The following is an 18123-nucleotide window of genomic DNA, read 5'->3' on the forward strand; positions in this document are numbered from 1 at the left end:
GGAATCTTCTTCTGAACATCAAGACTACCTGCTTCTCTAGTCTGTTAAGTGACACTCAAGAGAAAGTACGCTTGTCATGTGTAACATTTAATTTCATTTGAAATGTCACTGTCTGCAATAAATGAACATGTATGATCACCTGGAACTCCATTCAACAGCAGCACTCATATAAATACAATATTCCATAAGCTGAGTATAAAACTTGAAGCTCTTGCTTTATTTCTGATTCCCGACTCAAACTTGACTCCACCAAACATGATCCACCTAAGCAGAATGACTATATGATGTATTCTTTGCCATAAATGATTTTCTTACAACACATAAATATTCACAGCACTGCCATTGAAAGAGTTGCTAAAAGTGTAAATTGAACTTCAGAGCTTTGATTCTAAAAAGCAATTCAGCTTTTTAAAGTAATTCATGAGAAAAAGTGAGATATATAGAATTTAACTAAGGTTTGGGTTTTCTCCTTTTCTTTTTCAAGATCAATGTTTAAATATCTGATGTTTTCAGCCATCCTAGAACATATCCAATTAGCATATTGATTGTAAGATGATTCAGCATTTGGTTTCTTATGCTCTTTGTAAGACTTTATTCAGCAAAAAAATTTCCCAACCCAGATCCTTGCACACATGTGGAGTATCTGTGATTTCATCTGAGCTCCGCAAGGGCTCAGGGATCCTCTGACTGCATGCTGGTGAGGAATTGCTGCTTTCAGAATAAGCACAGCTGGAATTATTCACTTACCTTTCAGTCTCTTCAAGTACACTGGAACGTCGCTCTTAATACTTTTGGAATCCTCCTCTGTCGGTTCCCACACCATTCTTGGAGGATTGTTCTGTGCAAGCCAATCTGCTACTTTGCTCTCCGCGGCCATCATCACCGTCTGAAGCCCCGGCAGGTCCTGACCACTGGATGAAGAAGGCTTTTTCGACTTATGACGCTGCTCTGACGTGAATTTTGTCACATGATCTTTGATCTTTACTTTTCCTGGAGTGTTGTCATCAAATTCAATGGTAAAGGAAGCGTGCCCAGAAGCTGCTGTGTGGGAGCTTTGGGTATCTTTTGTGGGAATTTCATGAATAGTGCTCTCTGCTACCTGTGAAGCTTGCTGGCATTCTTTAGTAGGGATTTCAAAATAACTGGGCTCCCTACAGAAAGGATAAAGTTCTTCATTTGCAGATGCAGACTGCTCCTCAGATTGCTTGGCATCTGTGCTGCATCCTGTTAGGAAAAATAAAAAAAACAGATTTCACAATACTTGGGAACTTCAGGCTCCTCAAGAAGTTTCTGAACTCCTATAAAGGCCACTTGAGTAATTTCTGGAATAAACAGTAAGACTGTGGAGTAGATTGAGCACCATAGTTCTGGAAAAATAATTCCAGAATTACATACCAAAAGTATTAATGAAAAGGCAGTTTGAATTTCGGCTGTGAAAAGTGCAAAGTGGCAAAAAGCTCACTCAGAATTTGTCAAAGTGCAAGCAAAATATTTTTAGAAGATTTAAAGGTCAGATGAGTTATCTGAACATGGAAAACAGGTAAATCACAACAGAGAAATTGTTGAGCTGATCATTATTGCAATTCCATTCTACTGGAGAAAACAGCAAATCAAGGTGCTCCCAAAACAAGTGCTAATGATCTTCCATCTCCTGCAGTAGATAGAAAGCATAATTTTGTTTGGCCAAATTCTTCAGAAAAATAATTCACACATTAATGCAAGATAAACATTAATTCTGGCTTGGAAAGTTGAACACTGCTAAGCGCTGGAAAGCGTTGTGGAATTCAAACCCTTTATGTTTCTACAAAAGATAAAACCAAAGAATGAAGCTAAATTTTACTGTCATGTCCTCTTATTTTACTTGTTGCCATAGTTTGTAGATGAACAGAAAAAGGAACAATAGCTGGAAGCATGCAGAATGTTAGCAAGCCATACTCTCACTGGCTAAAAAAAGCAGAAAGTAGAAAAAGCACAGGGTAGTAATTCCAAGTTCCACTGTGTAGCCTTTAAATGAAGGCTAAAGCTTCCTGTGGTTGCAGCAAAGCTACCAATGTGCTTTTAAGAAACAAACCTTCTGACTGCATTCCATGAACTACTACATCAGCCAAAATACCTGGTGCAGAGATGTGCTAAAAGCAAAAAAAGTTTGAGACATTAGCAGCAATGGCACGTTGGATTCCAGCAAAAGAATTCAGAATAGTTGCTAAGCGATTTATCATGAACCACATTAAGATGTGCAAGAAATCATTTCAGGTTGCCAAGCAAAGAAATAAGCCTGCAACTAATTGATTTTGGGTGAAAAAAGCTATACTACATCAGCTGAGAAAGTTAATATTTGTGTATTAACCTATTATGCAATAAGATAGCAATAGAAACATTTATACTGAAGTCAGGAATTTAAAGGGTAAAGGATGCAGGATGGAATAATGTACCTATGCTGTTCCTCAGAAACACATACTTCTTGTGAGGATTTATGAAAAGGTTAAAAATTAAAAGAAAAAAAGGATGGTAGTGTGATACAGAGAAATAAACTATTTAAGGGAAAGAATAATAGCTAGAAGAGTAAAAAAAAAAGTGTTATTGAATGAAAACAAGAGCAGTACACATTCTTTATTATTGCAATGTTTGGATATCCATTGGATAAAATAACTCCAGTGCAGGTAACAAAGCAGTTTTAATTTTTTTTTTTCTACCAGTAGCTGTTAAAACACAAAACATGTTCAGAATTCAGACAGGTTTTTCTACTGTGCTGTTGGATTCTAAGAATCCCCTAGCTATTGCTTTTCACTGCACCATCAGCTGCCTCATGTCTGTGGGGTTGTTTTCAGGCACTACAACAGCACCTCACTACCTCCCTCCCTGGGAAACAGAATGCCTTTTTAATACCCTTCCTGAAAACACTTACCCGGCAGACACACAATACAGAATTAATCGATTTTACTGATGCAAAGGTTATTAAAAAAACTTCTCTGTTCATATAGAGAATGTAAGAAATAAACAAAAATCACAGTTTGCAGCTCCTAGACTTTAGGTAAACCATCATCACGCTCCATTTGTTTCATGTAGCTAACAAGCACGAATGGATCAAGCTGTAGTAGGATCAAACCTAGAGCCTGAATCCTTACAATATGAAACAGTCACCAAAAAGGAGAGTAACCCACCACACAGCCAATTCATAGACAACTTTTTTTTCCCCCACATGGATCTACTCAGAACTTCAAGTCAACGATATCATGCAATTCCTGTAGCCAATAATTAAGCCAGATAGAGTGTTCAATGCTCCTTCAAAAAAGATAACTGGCTAATAATCTGTTTTGAGAATTATTTCTACTTTGGGGCAAGGCAGGAGCAACCTGCTGGCCACACAAGACATAGTATTTTTCCGTAATTATACAATAGTTGGTTTATTACCATCTCTTGAAAATAGTAAGACTGTAGGCAAACTGCATCAGATGTACGGCAGTGAGAGGATCTCTCACACTGATTTGTCAGCGTTGATGAAGGACTTCATAAAAAAATTTCTGTGTGAAACTTGTCTGCACCAAATTTAACATTTCAAATCAACTGTTTATACTATAATAATATGGACAGTATTTGATTCCAATATTTTTGATTAAACAGATGCCAGTATATAGTTTGAATCTAAATTAAGACAGAGTTTATTCAAATGAAGCAAGAAACTGAACTACAACTAAATTGTAAATTTTATTAAACTGGAAAAATTTTTAACAATTATATAAAAAAAAATACCTGAAGTATTAAATTTAATTACTTAAAAATCCTATTTTCAGTCAGAAGTACTTGCATTTTTAGAAGAGTTAAAAGCATCAGAATTGATTAAAATAAGGAATAGAAAACAATGAGGAAACAAAAAATTAATACATATCCTGATCTGAACCACCCTTCAGTATTTTTCACTCAGATTCTAAATGCAAGTCCTTACAGCTTTCTAAGTATTACAAAGAGTGATCTATAAAACAGCCTTACCTTTGAAATCCTATTACAAAATGTCATCTGCCAAGACGAAGGAAATTATATATCAGACTAAATACAGACACCTTTAGGAGAAAACTGCAAGCAAATATTGAAGATAGTAGTTGCCACTGCTCCGTAATTTTTTAAACAGAATAAGCATAGTATACATATAGCAAAAAAGGCAACTTTTCCCAAGTGAGTTTTGGGAAAATGAGGGGATGGGTAGGTTGTGAACTGCAATCTCTTCAAGGACTGAAGAGATTTCATAACTGGCAAGACTAAAAGAAAAGGAGCAGAAAAACTAACAGGATTATCTGTGAAAAGGGAGCTCTCACTCTTCAAAGGTCTAGAGCTATAAAAGACAATTGAGCAACTGGTTCCACAAGGCAAGCAAGGAAGCAATAATTGGTAGCTGCTACCCAGCTGTACAGAGACTATTATTGAAACAACCAGTCTAGGAGAGACTAGGAGGGAAACTATGTAATATTGAGGAAACCATCAGCTTAACCAACGGGAGATTCAGGGAGATCCTTTACTACAGGATGGATCTGAGGGAGCTGGGTTTGCTTAGTCTCTAGAAGAGGAGGCTCAGGCGGGATCTCATCGCTCTCTACAACTCCCTGAAAAGAGGCTGTACTGAGGTGGGGGCCAATTTCTTCTACAGTGCCTGCAGTGAGAGGACCAGAGGAAATGGCCTTCAGCTGAGATAGGGGAGATTCAGATTACATACTAGAAAAATATTTTTCACTGTTAGGGTGGTGAGGCATTGGAATAGATTGCCCAGGACTACAGTGGAGTCACCATCCCTGGAGGTGTGCAAGAGGCATCTGGATCTGGCTGGATGGTTTGATTGGATGATCTTGAAGGTATCTTCCAACCTTGGGGATTTCTGTTCTATTCTATTGTATTCAGAGATGACCATCAGAAATGCAACATTCACTTTGTGACATTAGCAGAATTGATTACACTTTCTAGGACTTTTTGGGGTTTTTTAAGTCTTTTTTCTCAAGTTACACACACAAGTAGTCAGAATCTTAACATTTTACCTGCTAACCTGGACAAGAAAAATCATAGGTGTCTGTGCTATTCAGATGTGTAAAACTGCCTTTGTATATTAATATGTTATCATCTGCAATGATAGGGAATCTCAGAAAGTATTTTGCACAATCTTCAAATTTTTAGTAATGCTCTTTTCTTTCTGCTTAAAAAATACAATTTTAAGAACGAAACCTGTAAAAGAAAATGTTCTGGAATTCACAAAGCACTTCCTGGAAAAAATGTCTGTAAACCTGAAGCAATATATTCATTTGCAGCAGGTATAAGAAACAGCCAAAATATCATATTTACACAACACCCCAAAATATTTTTAATGTTAGCTTTATATTTGGGACTGTGCAATGGTATGTGTAATAAAAGAAGTTGAATTTAGTGCTTTCAAATACTTAACAGAATTTCTTTTTTTCCTTCCTCTTTCTTTTCATATTCCTACTTTTTATTTCCCACTTACATTTCAGGGTTTTTTTCTTTTGCTTTGTCACTGAAGTAGACTTTTCATTTTTTACTTAAAGACAAGATTTCAATAAATACATATAATGATCCACCTAGTATTGAATATGAAGACCTTTGTCTTTCAATGTTTTCATAACCAGTCTTACGAAAAAAATCAGAATTGCTCTTTCAAAATAAAAATATAAAACAGCATTGTATATAAATCCCCATCTCTCATAATAAATCATTTAACTACCTGCTTTAAAGGAATTTAAGTGAAAAAAGGGCCAAACTAATCTTACTTAAATATATTGCTGTGAGTGGTCTAAAGAGTTCTGTAAGCTCCCCATGACATACTGTGCACATGTACTGCTAGAGCTTTGCAAAGCAAGCCTTATATGGAGCACTTGCATGTATTTCAAGACAAAACTCATCAAAATTCTAGAACAAACTTCTAGGAACTTAACTGCTAATACTCCTGATTAAGTGTCACACGTTACAATGCGTGTAATCTACACACACTGATTACACTTCTATTTCTCACGTCAGCCTGCTTAACCTGAAAATGACACTGTTTCTTAAATCCAAGGAATGTTTAATCTGACATTTTCTTGTGCAATGCTGGAATTAAATTCATGCCAATTGGAAAGAATTACTTCAGATTCCTAAAGTCTTCTTAAAAACCTTTTTCTGTCTTTTCTTAGATTTCTGGTAAAGGCATTAATGACATAAAATTCTACAACTAGTACAAAGATCAGCAGAGAATGCAGTTTTTGCTTTCCCAGGAAGTGAGAGTGTAACATATGGCAATAATAATAATTACACACCCCATAAACCTGCCAATAACATGGACATTTAACAGCTGCAGCAGAAAGTCACACCAGAGATGTACACACAACTGTTCATTTTAATAGAGACTAGTAGACCTATGGATCATTAAACTGGAGCATTACAGATATCTGCAAAATGTAGAAAGGACTTTTCTTTTCAAAGTTTTCCAGACTATTCTGCTCTGTTTGTAAATAATTTTCATTAGTGAGTTTGTGTTGTGATAGAAATACAGTAACATTGAAATAATCTTATTAACCTGAGACTGTAAAGACTAATTGTCTACAGTTGGCTTAACAGAAACAAATCTCCTGCTTCAATCTCCTCATTAAACCTTGCCCCATCTCTTAGAATTCAAGTCTTCTATTCAGTAAATAATCATGTAATAAATCAATAAGGCATTACAAAAGATTTTTAATAGGATTACTTTGTTAAAATGTTATTAGACTTTATTGATTTGAGTTAGTTTAGAATTCACCTGTAATGTACTTACTTTTAGACAGTTTATATTAAAAAGCATGTCCTAGATCAGTTTTAAACACTTAGTACAATTTAACCCATGAAAGAATAATTAACTGCACCAATCTTGAACATTTTTTATTAAAGCTGGCTTATATTTTAAAAATATTCAAGCATGACAGTCTTGTGAAGCTTCCAATTTTCTTCCATACAAGTGTGTCTTCATAGTGATTTCCTACTATTATATTAATCTACATTATAAAACCTAAGTGCTTGAAGAAAATACATAGTAATTTGTTGAAAAGAAGTTGATCTTTTCATAGAACGCAATTGTAGGCAAAAGCAGCCCAAAAACCTTATGATTTTATAATTGCATGAAAACATTCAGAATGTCTTTTGCACACTTCTACACAGACACAGTGTTCTGAGATTGTGGAAGTGTCCATAGAAGCAAATGCCAACTCTTATATGGATTCTCCCCTCAGACACTCTGCTAACACTACTAAAAAGTATCTGCAACAGTCAAAAACCAGACTAGTAGAACATACAATTAGTGTCTACTCAGAGATTAAGTGATCACAATAAATAAATCATTTGTCTATACAAGGAATTGTAATTCTACATCCTCACAAATTAAAGTTTTGCAAAAATATCAGGTTTTGGCTTTTTCTCGTGTCTTCCTTTCACCTAAGCTATTCTTTAGTATTTTGTTTCAAACTGAATTCCTTTCCTGCAGCTTTATAAGTTTTTCAGTTTGAGGAAATAAAACCTATTCCTACACTCTAGTTAGATCAATACTATTAATGAGATACATTCATAGCTAAACAAAAGCAACAACATAAGTAAAAGGAATTTGTAATATTTTTGAAAAAAAGAAAGGAAGAAATGTATTTGCCAAGGCTTTGGGCCCAAATTTAGTTTTTTTACAGTGTATATATATGGAAAACAAACAAAAAAATTTAAATACTTCAGAAAATATGAATACATTTTCTCTATTCATCATTTACCTTATGATGACTTACAAGCAAATCATGTCAAAAATTACTGAAGTTCAGTCTAGAACAAATTTATTTTTGTCTACTGCTGAAACAGATGGCATCTCCATGATTAGTTTGAGTACAAATTGGAATCTTATTTTTCTTGGAACTCAGGAACTAAGATAGAAGCACTGGTCACTTGCCGAAAAATCTCTTGATAAAATAAATACATGAGCATGTAAACCATTTGATGCTTCTGAAAAAGCAATTTAAAATTATAAAAAATAAGAATAGGCATACTACTAAATACCAGCTGGCATCTTGTGTCACACCTTGCTAATGGCATGGCACTGCATCAAAAACACAGACTTTAGGATATTACTTTTCAATAATCCTGTATTTAATGAGGGAAAACGAATTTAAATGTTTTCATCTGGTTTCTTTATACTAGTCCAAATCTTAATGGATTTACCCTACTGTCTGAATGATGACAACTTTAGAATAATATGAAAAAGGTCATTAAAAAGGCTATGGCAAAAAGTTAATTCCAAAGACCTTGCCTTCACCACACTGAAGTGTTCATTTAGTTTGATCTACATGTTTTTAGACTTCCCTCCAGCTCCTGCAAAATATGATTCATGTTAACCAAGGCAAGTACTATGACAGAAAAGAGAAATTCTCACCTCAATTAAAGTACTTTAAAAAACTGCAAACTTAAAACTGTTGGACCTTAAACGTGTGTCTAAAGAGCTAAACAAACATGGTTGAATTTTGGCCTAACTTGAGCAAGTTTTAAGTTACTGTCTTTATTAGAATAGCAGTCACTTTATTTATATGCCTGACGATAGATATAAAAGCCTAATTATAGGCACTGAGATAGAAGTTTTGGCAATACATACTGTGTCTAGACAAGTTAACCAATAAAAAGGTCTGTGTTATGGGGAAATAAACATTACCAGTTTAACTTTAGACTGCTCAAATCTTTACTTCAAGAACTATGATGTGCAATTCCCACTAATACAGCATTTCTGAATTACAGAAGAGAATGTTAGCACAGATAACCTTATATAGCTAAAAGTCAGGCACAAATATAAAACACTACCATTTATTTTCAGATGAAATATTCCTATGCATATAAAATGACAGATACGGATTAAACTGAAAAAGAGGACACACTGGTTCAGGCAATGTTACTTGATATACTTACTGATAGAAAAATGGTATTATATACTAGAAAACTGACACATCACATGTGCAATTGATCTCTGGAAATGCACCGTTTCTCGCAAAATATGTATTTTTAAACTACCCTAAGTTTTAACAGGCTTTCATCTATGCAAACTGTGAAACTTCCAGACATTAATATCTGTTTAGTTCCCTAATTAAGAATACATGCAGTTCAGTAAAGAGAAAAATAAACCAAACAAAATAAGACAACTGACTTACCCGAAGCCCCTGTCTCAGGCATTTTTGCTTCATGCTTGCTATCTGGCTTACAACCACCTTTTTCATCAGCTTCATCTTCACCCCACCAGGCTGGCTGTCCATACAGAGGTGTCCCACGAGGCATGGCAGAAAGATCTATAAAATCAGCCCAAAGCAGAGGAGATGACTTTTCTGTTTAGCTGTGGTATTTAGGTCAAAATAACATGAAGAGAAAGTAATTTGCTTGGATCATTTCTCCTGGAAGCTGAAGTGAAATGGTTGCATGCATTTGCCTAAATACAAAACAAACTTGGAGGCTGGACAACTGATCTGGGTTCTAAATATAAAAGCTTACTAATGACCTGATCAAAACTTCTGGCACAAATATTTATGCAAAGGCAGCTGGCATCTCTTATTGTTACCCTGATATAACTGTAAATATTATTTCTTCTTTCAGTTTGAAGTCATCAAGAGAGCAGTACATTCCTAAAAGCTGTTTGCTGCTATTTCTGTGAGAAGATTCTCATTCTTACCCACATTGACCTTCCAATGAAATCTGAACTCACTCCATGAAAAACTGATCAAATTTTGCAGTGTTGCCAAGGTTCCAAATTGCTGACAGCTACTACGGAGGGCTGAAAGGTACCTTGTGTGTAAAACATTATTAAGCACAACCAGTTTTAAAGGCTGGGGTTTTTTAAAGGTATTAGTTAAATTACAGTACAATTAGAAGTGCTATACGCACGGTTAAATACATTTAAATGCAAAAATTAAATAAGAAAAAACCCACTGATAATAATTAGAATTTCTAACTTGATGATAAATTGGCTGGGTTAGGTTTGATCCGATTTTTTGGAAGAATACTTCACCCTACGGAGATTTAGATATTCTAGCATCATACAGATGTTCTGAATATACTTTAAAGAGTCTTTATATAAAAAAAATCATCTGTTAAAATCTGTATTAGGAGCTTGTCTGTTACTTTACCTATTAGGAATATCAACTTTTTTTTCAGTATTTTATACACTTGCATTCCACAGATGATTTCATAGCCATGCCAAAGGTTTCAACACGATTTTAAGACATTAAGTACTTTCTTTTTACACAGCATTGTGCCTTCGTCAATACTACATTGTTTTTAAAAACTTGATGGTTGCACAGAGAATTGGTGGATGCCTCATCTCTGAAGTGTTCCAGGACAGGTTGGATGAGGCTTTGAGCAAGCTGGTCTGGTGAAAGCTGTCCCTGGCCATGGCAAGGGGATGCAACATATGTGTTATTTAAGGTCTGTTCCAACCCAAACCATTCCATAATTCTATTCCTGTGCACTGAATTAGCAATAGTGAACAGATATGCATTTATATAGCAATAGTGTGAGAATCAATCCCCAAAAAGCTTCTGAGAGTTGTACTCAAATATAAATCCCTATCCTTAAGTCTGACTCCTATTTTTGGAAGAGTGAAAAGAAAAATAGAAGATGAGGATAAACCCCCCACCACTGCGCTACTTTATGTATGCTTAACAGGATGCTGGATTAGACAATAAACCAAACAGATTAATCAGGTATAGCACAGAATCCCATATGTGGGGAAGGGAAGTGAGTCTTCTGGAAGAATACCTGAAACCTAAACAAAATTGTACAGCCTTGACCTAAGAAAATCTGACCTAGACAGTCCCATATTAAGGAAACAACAATACCTGATCCCTTTCTCATTCTTGTGGTTATATCCACTACACTTCAGCAAGCCTCATGCTTAAGTTCATCAGAGAATGGTTTGGGTTGGAAGGGTCTTTTGCCAGACCAGTTTGCTCAAGGCCTTGACAAACACTTCCAGGTATGGGAAACCCACAAACTCTTTGAACAACTGTTCAAGTAGCTCACTACTCTCACAGTAAAAAATTTCTTCCTAGCATCGAATCAAAATCTCTCCTCTCTAAGTTTGAAACCATTCCACCGAGTTTTTTATCACTATCTGCCTGTGTAAATATGCTCTTCCTCTTTTTTTACAAGCTCCCTTTAGGTACTGAAAGGCTGCTGTGAGGTCTCCCTGGAGCCTTTTCTTCTCTAGGCTGAACAACTCTATCTCACAACCTGTCTGCTCCAGCCGTCTGCTCATCTTTTTGGCCCTCCTCTGGCCTCACTCCAACAGTCCAAATCTTTCCCATACTGGGGGCCCAGAGCTGGATGCAATACAACCCAGATGAAGTTACTCACAGCAAAGCCACCACGACACATTAAATAACTATGAAAGATGATGCAGAAACAAGGCTGAAACTACAGTACCTAAAAATCTTTAAACCACAATAGAACACTTGGGATATATCCTGACACATCTAACAATGAATGCTAGGAGCTATAGAACAAACAAAAAAAACTCCCATCCATTTAAAAAGGAAAAAAACCCAAACCAACCAAAGAAAAAAAAGTGCACTTGGTAATGGTGATGGTAAAAAGTACAAACTGCTTCTGAACAAACACTTTCAGTTAAACTGCAAAAAATAGCGTTTTCCTGCCACAAATGCTAAAAATTTGTTTGTGATTTGGGGAAAGAGACATGCAAAAATCTTATAAATGCTGATTAAATCTCTCTTAAAAAATTTTCTTAAAACTTGAATGTTACTGTAAAAAAGGTAGAAATTAACTTCCAAAAATTATTATTTACAGCTAAAGTATGGTTAAAAGTTCACATATGTGAAATCTTTACTATTCCAGAATTTCACGAGCATCCTACCAAAGCAAATTAACATCCTTTCCAAGTTTTTGTGCTTCTGCAACAAAAAAAATGAACCTTACCCACTGATTTTTCTTCAGATTTCAGGGCTTCTGTAGTTTTGTGGTGCACTTCAGCTGTGGAGTCTGTTACCTTGGACTCTGAACTTTTGGAGCTGCTCTGTTTCGATCCTTCTGCCTCTGAAGATTTTTGGGATAACTGGAGTTGGCTTGTGAATTTTTCATGCTATATGACATTAAATAGAGAAAAAAACACAAACCCTCAAAGAATGGGAAAAAAAATCCCTATGTTATCATAACTACACAATGGCAGAAAAACATGCAGGAACTGCACACTGTTACCTTAAGTGCTTCTTCAGGGACTCTCATCTCTCCCCTGACCACAGTAAAAAGATTAGTATGTAGGAAATGATAAGGAAAATACTAAAAAAATTCTGAATTCACAAGAGGATTTTACAGAAAAGCAACAATTGTGCAGCCTATTATGCCACTAGAATGGTGATGCCTTTAGGATACCATACACTATCATACTCATCAAAGCAAATGAAGCTATTTACTATTTGTAAACAGAAGACTGAGTGGATACCTTAGTGTCATAACAATACAAGTCATTTTTTTTCCATTCAGTAGATTACTGAATAATTAATTGTAATCTTATCTTCTCTACTGGTATACAATTGCATGTGATACAAATATTCGTGCATTTGCCTCAAAGAAAAGTAGTACTTTTTAGCAACACAGAAGATACACATTATGTTCTAAATTGTAATTGAAAGTTGAGGTTTCTTGCAGCAAGAGAAAATGAAATGCACTTTATCAATAGTTCAGACCAAGGAAGAATATTCTAAACCCTGAGATTTTCTCTAATACAGGCATTTTTGTAGTAATGAGAACCCTTCACTTAACACAACCATACTTCTAACAAGAAAAGTGTGTCCCGATACTGTGCGTTTTTATGGCAAGGATATCATATCCAAATCTCAATTTATCTTCTAACTTCAGAGTGATGTATGTCTGTTCTGGAATCCTCACATCATTCACAAATGTCTACAAAAAGAAATGAGGACAGAAAGAAATGCTGTTAAATTCCCAAACAATAAAATTAGATCACTTAATTTCATAAGAAAGTTTTCAGCACCACAAATTTTCTACTGGTGATTCACAAGGAAACCGTAAGCTCAAACTGCCAGATACTTAATAAACTAAGTCAAAAGAAAAGTGAAACACCAGTAGCTAACCAAGTTGCACACTGGCCTTGAAAAATTCCTTGCACGTTTAATCTTGTTAGCAAGATTCACGGAAGTGTTGATTCATGTTCCCTTGAATTAGCACCTCCACTTACTATTTTTCTTGTAATTTGCTTTTTCAAACCCAATTAACTGCCAGAATTGATTTATCATCATATTTGTACAGCATTTAGCATTAGATATGAGAGTTCTGAGGCAGCTTATTTCTAATCATTGTCAAAGGACTTAAGGAAAACATGGACCAAGTCAGTGCATCTGAGTAACACCAAAAATCAGCGATAAGAATTCAGTATATTGCAACCCTACAGGATCATTCTACTTCTAACTTAAAAATTCTACAACATGTACATGTTTCTAAACAAAGAAACGGTTGAAATATGCAATTTTATGAGCACTTTGAAGTTCGAAAAACTTGAATAATTAAATAGGCCAAGAATCTGAATCTTTAAATGGTTCTATCACTCATATGAGTCTATTATGAAATGAACTGTGGTTAGAAAGAAACAATCTCCTTCCCCAAAACAGTAAGAAGATCTTCCATTTAATTTTCTTTTTCTAAAGGAAAACAATGTTTATTTCATTATTTAAAAAATTATTTACCTACTTCACAGAAAATATCTTCCACGGGAAATAAGAATAAAAGGTACAACTATTTAATGGTTTGTAAGCATGAAACTTTCAGTAATGTTTCAGCCATACTTATTTCACTTTAACATTTTGAGAGTCCAGGGTAAGAACCCATGTGAAGACTATCCTCAAGGCAATCTAAATTTTAGTAAACCAACAAAATTTAGGCCACCTTGCAGCCATGTATGTATATATGAATGTATGCATTTTTCCTCCCAGGTTGGATTTCTGAAATTCATGCGCATGCAGCATACCCAACGCAGAGAACTCCAAAGGCTGTGTGTGCAGCCTACCAATATCCTCATGCTCATGACTGAACTGATGGCAAACAACAACCAAGTCTTAGTTACTTTGCCACTGGAGCTTTACAATCTCATCACATGCTTTGGGATGCAAGACAAAGCTAGCTTGAAAAAGCTAGTTACCGTGTAAATAAGGAATTCTTTTCCCCTTTAAATCATTCCATTCACATGATTTCTAAAGTTTATTCCTCAAATAGTGAGAGTCAACTGTCTTTAAGCCTTCATAAAGTTTGCTAAGCTTTTCACAATCCAGTCCTGAAACATCAGTGTGAAAGGACTTTGATATCCTATAAATATTCCTGAGAAGAATGTTATTCAAGAGAGTCATGCGTGTTTAATACTTCTTCTGGTATGTTTTTGAGTTCACAAGTCAAAGGAGAAAGTACAGTTGAATTCTACTGATACTAGAGAAATATTCATTACATACTAGGAACTGCACACATTTTCTTCAGGAAAGAAAAATTCCTTCATCTTTTTTGTATGGCAAAAAGAATAAAACCCAGGACTGTCCAGAATGAGTCACAATAGACTATCAGAAATAAAATTTTACTTCATGTAAAACTGACTCAAATTTACTTTTGCTTTATTTTCAAATCGAGATGTCCAGGATAAAGGCTTCTAGATTTGGAAGTCCAGGAAAAAGACTCCTGTAACCTTTTCACTGAACTGAGTGTGAATCAACCATACATATAAGAATATTCAGGCATTAGGGAATCAGGTGCAATTACAGTTCAGCTTGTGAAATCATAAGACTCATAACACTCAAAACAAAAGTACTGGTATTAGCCATCTGCCCTTAAACTCTGAACTATCTTGAGTGGTTAAAGTGCATCACACCAGGAATGGAGTAGTCCTGTATACTAAGAAAAGTATGCATCTGTTCTCAAAAGAGATGGGACCAACTGGAGAGATGCAAAATAAATCTTTCGATGAAGTATGCAAAATAAGAAAGGGTAGAAGCTGCTGAAGCACTGGAAGAGGCACTTAGCTACTAGGGACATGGTGTTCTCAGTGAAAACAGCAGCTAGACTAGAAGAATTATTACCTAGTTCACTATATGGTACTGAGGCATTGTTCTGCCACACAATTAAGTATAGTGTTACAAAAATAACGTGTTTTCTCCTTTAACCGGAAACCAGGTGGGCAGAGGTATGAAAGAAAAGCACAATGGGAAAGTGATAGTAAGGAAAACATTATGAAGACAAAGAGCAAGGACTGAACTCCTCTGAGTTGATATTCCTTGTCCCAAAACCGTGGGAAGAAAGAGTTCCTTTGATGTCTCTGAGTAAACAGCTCTAAAGCAACAGAAGCTTCACCTCAAACTTGAGAATGAATTAGATCAAGTGAAGCAAATCACTGAAAGCTCTTTATGAGAGGCAAAAAAAGGAGTTGAAAGAAGGCCTTTTAACATATATTTCTATTAAATTCCAGTTTTGTGACATGGCAATGAAAATCTGATGATATGCCTACTGACTACAGGAGTTAAAGAATTAGGGAATAAAATAAAATAGTCAGCAAAAAAATTCTATGTGCTGAACTTATTCTTCATCACTGGCTTGAAACAGTGCACCGACTTTGAAAATACAGAAGTATATTAAATATTTAAGGACCAAAGTCCTTGTATGTCTACAACTGTTCAAAGGATATAGCCCTTCAGTGGTTTCACGTAGAGTTGAGACTCTGACTCCTTGGAAGGCTGAGTTAGTTACCTTAAAACACAGAAAAGCTAATAGAGATAGTGACAGAGTTTTTTGAAATGCACTACAAGATCAAAAGGCAGTAACTTGAGAGTTCTTCTTCATCTTCAATTTATTGAAGCATTTGACAAAACCATTCACTATCAGTAGCTTTCTAAGTATTATTCAAATAAGCAGTCACAGATGAACTCATGATTTTATTCTGTACATATTCATGACAGAGCCAAACATTTAAAGTTATAAAATAACAACCGTAACTAGTGCAAATACACAGTTCATAAAGAAGTATTGAAAGGGCTACAAAATTATGACAAAGTTACTACATTTTAAATAATTTGCTATAATATTAAGAACTTTTATAATAAGTGATGCTTAGCTAGACTACTGAATATGCAATTCCTAGAAAAGCCTTAAAACATAAAATGTCATATGAATCTTTACTTTTCTCATAACTTTGGATTTTTCCTGTGTTTGCAATTACTTGACACAAATTATTCATAGAGATTTTAATAAAAATGATTCTGAAAAACTAAATTAGTTAAACGGATTTTCATACAACATGGTTATTGCATACTTAATTTTTTTCCACATATGAAGTACAGTTCAACATTCTTTCCTCTATTGTAGCAGGAGAAAAAGGAATAGCACATGAAATAAAATCCATACCATAATCGTACATTTTAGAGAGTGAAATACGTTGGTGTTTTTACACAGTATATACAAGACTCTCTTTTTTTTTTTACAATTCTGAAATACAGAAGTATAACATATTCCTTTTTAATGTTCTGAGCTTTTCCTACTGCCAAGGTCCCTTATTACTGGAATTAACTGCAGTCCTTTAAAAATCATGCAGTGGAAAACCCCTGCAAAGACTACGCTCTCCTTTTGAATGTTCCCCCATTTCCAGTCTTGCATTAAAAAGGTATTAATGTACAATTAATAATTGCTCAAAGAAATCCCAAAACGAAGATACAGAACACTATGAGGAGCTATCCATTTCTGATGTTAACTTACCCCATTCAAGCTGCCCAAATCCTTCACCAGGTGTTCATCTGTAGAGGCATCATAGTTGAGTACAGCATGTTGCTTGTCCACACTCCGTGACTAAAATACATTAAAGAAAATAAAACAGGTATTTGAAAACCACATGAAGTGGTTATGGCTGTTTCCTAGAGCAGTGTGATTATTTTCTTTCTACATAGCACATTTATTCAAATTATATAAAAAAGTTAGTCCCACATATGAAAAAGACAATCTCTAACACAAATCAGGTACCCATAGCAGAATCCTAAAATTAAATCACAATAATTATTTTCTTAATGTTTCCCTAAATATGATGATGTCAGATCCAGGTATATCTCATCCAAAGGTTTTCTTTTTTTCAGTCCACTCTAGTATCAATGATGTTTAATCTAATATCATCAACTTCACTTTATTTCTTACTCTCTCCCCTTAATTACATGCATCTTTCAAATCAGGACTACGATTCGGGGTGCTGCTGCTCTCTCTGAAACACACCATTTCCTGTCACGCATCTGGGATAATTACCATAGTATACAAGCATTCAAATTGTTTCTCCTTGATGTCAATTTCCTGAACCAATTAGCTATAGCCTCATCACTAAATGTCTGAGCAGTTCCTGAATTACTATTCCCATCAGTTCTGACTTTCTCAGTCCTTCCTTAAGCACTTCAGTATCTATTTATTTATTTAATGAATTCTTACTTCACATCTGAACATCACCACACAGATGAGGAACAATCCTTGCTACTATTTCATCCAAGAACAGCAGCTCCGTAACAGCCAAGTCCCTCTTTCAGCACTCACTCATGGCCAAGGGTTTGCAGCCTGGGGTGCTGACGGCAAGCAAGGGAGATGGGGCTGGATGTATGGCTCCTACATGGATGCATATGGTCAGCACCTGGACATCTACAAGAGTTCCCAAGTGAATGGAGACCACAGCTCATCTTTTCCACCTGCCCACACTTGATCTCACGTTGGCCAGTAATTCTGCTAGTGCACTGTCACAACATGATTGCATAGCAGCAAATTCCTTCCACCAGCATCCTTCCTAATTTCAGGTTTGCATCTTCTACCCTTGCTACTCAACTCATTTTTAAGGACTGTATTGCACAGAGAATGGTACATTTCTGTCTGAGACTTCTGTGTACCAGCATTTGTGGTCTGCCAGTTCTAGGAGTCCTGCCTTACCGGTGCACTAGCCAGTTCAAGGCATCAAGACATACAATTACTACTCCTAAGGAAATGTTTTCTCTTGCAGTCCCATAGTTATCACCTCATTCCTTCTCTATTTCTTGAGACTTGCTGCTATTATTTTCCTTATTTCCAATTTACTTTCTCATTCTT

At 35.4% G+C, this 18123-nt stretch overlaps 1 protein-coding gene across 6 annotated transcripts in view; it reads right to left on the reverse strand.

Moving 5' to 3' along the window:
• CEP170 (centrosomal protein 170) overlaps nt 1–18123 on the reverse strand; it is a 95620-nt gene that overhangs the window by 49177 nt on the left and 28320 nt on the right. For all 6 annotated transcript variants that reach the window (XM_039568249.1, XM_039568248.1, XM_039568251.1 and 3 more), the window contains exons 3-8: nt 16771–16860; nt 12852–12930; nt 12226–12284; nt 11947–12109; nt 9174–9308; nt 748–1224 (exon numbers count right to left, since the gene is read on the reverse strand). In XM_039568249.1, coding sequence (XP_039424183.1) covers nt 748–1224; nt 9174–9308; nt 11947–12109; nt 12226–12284; nt 12852–12930; nt 16771–16860 — 1003 coding nt within the window. The remainder of the gene's footprint in view (nt 1–747; nt 1225–9173; nt 9309–11946; nt 12110–12225; nt 12285–12851; nt 12931–16770; nt 16861–18123) is intronic.

This window comes from Corvus cornix, chromosome 3 (genome assembly GCF_000738735.6).
Source record: "Corvus cornix cornix isolate S_Up_H32 chromosome 3, ASM73873v5, whole genome shotgun sequence".
Classification (NCBI taxonomy): Eukaryota; Metazoa; Chordata; class Aves; order Passeriformes; family Corvidae; genus Corvus; species Corvus cornix.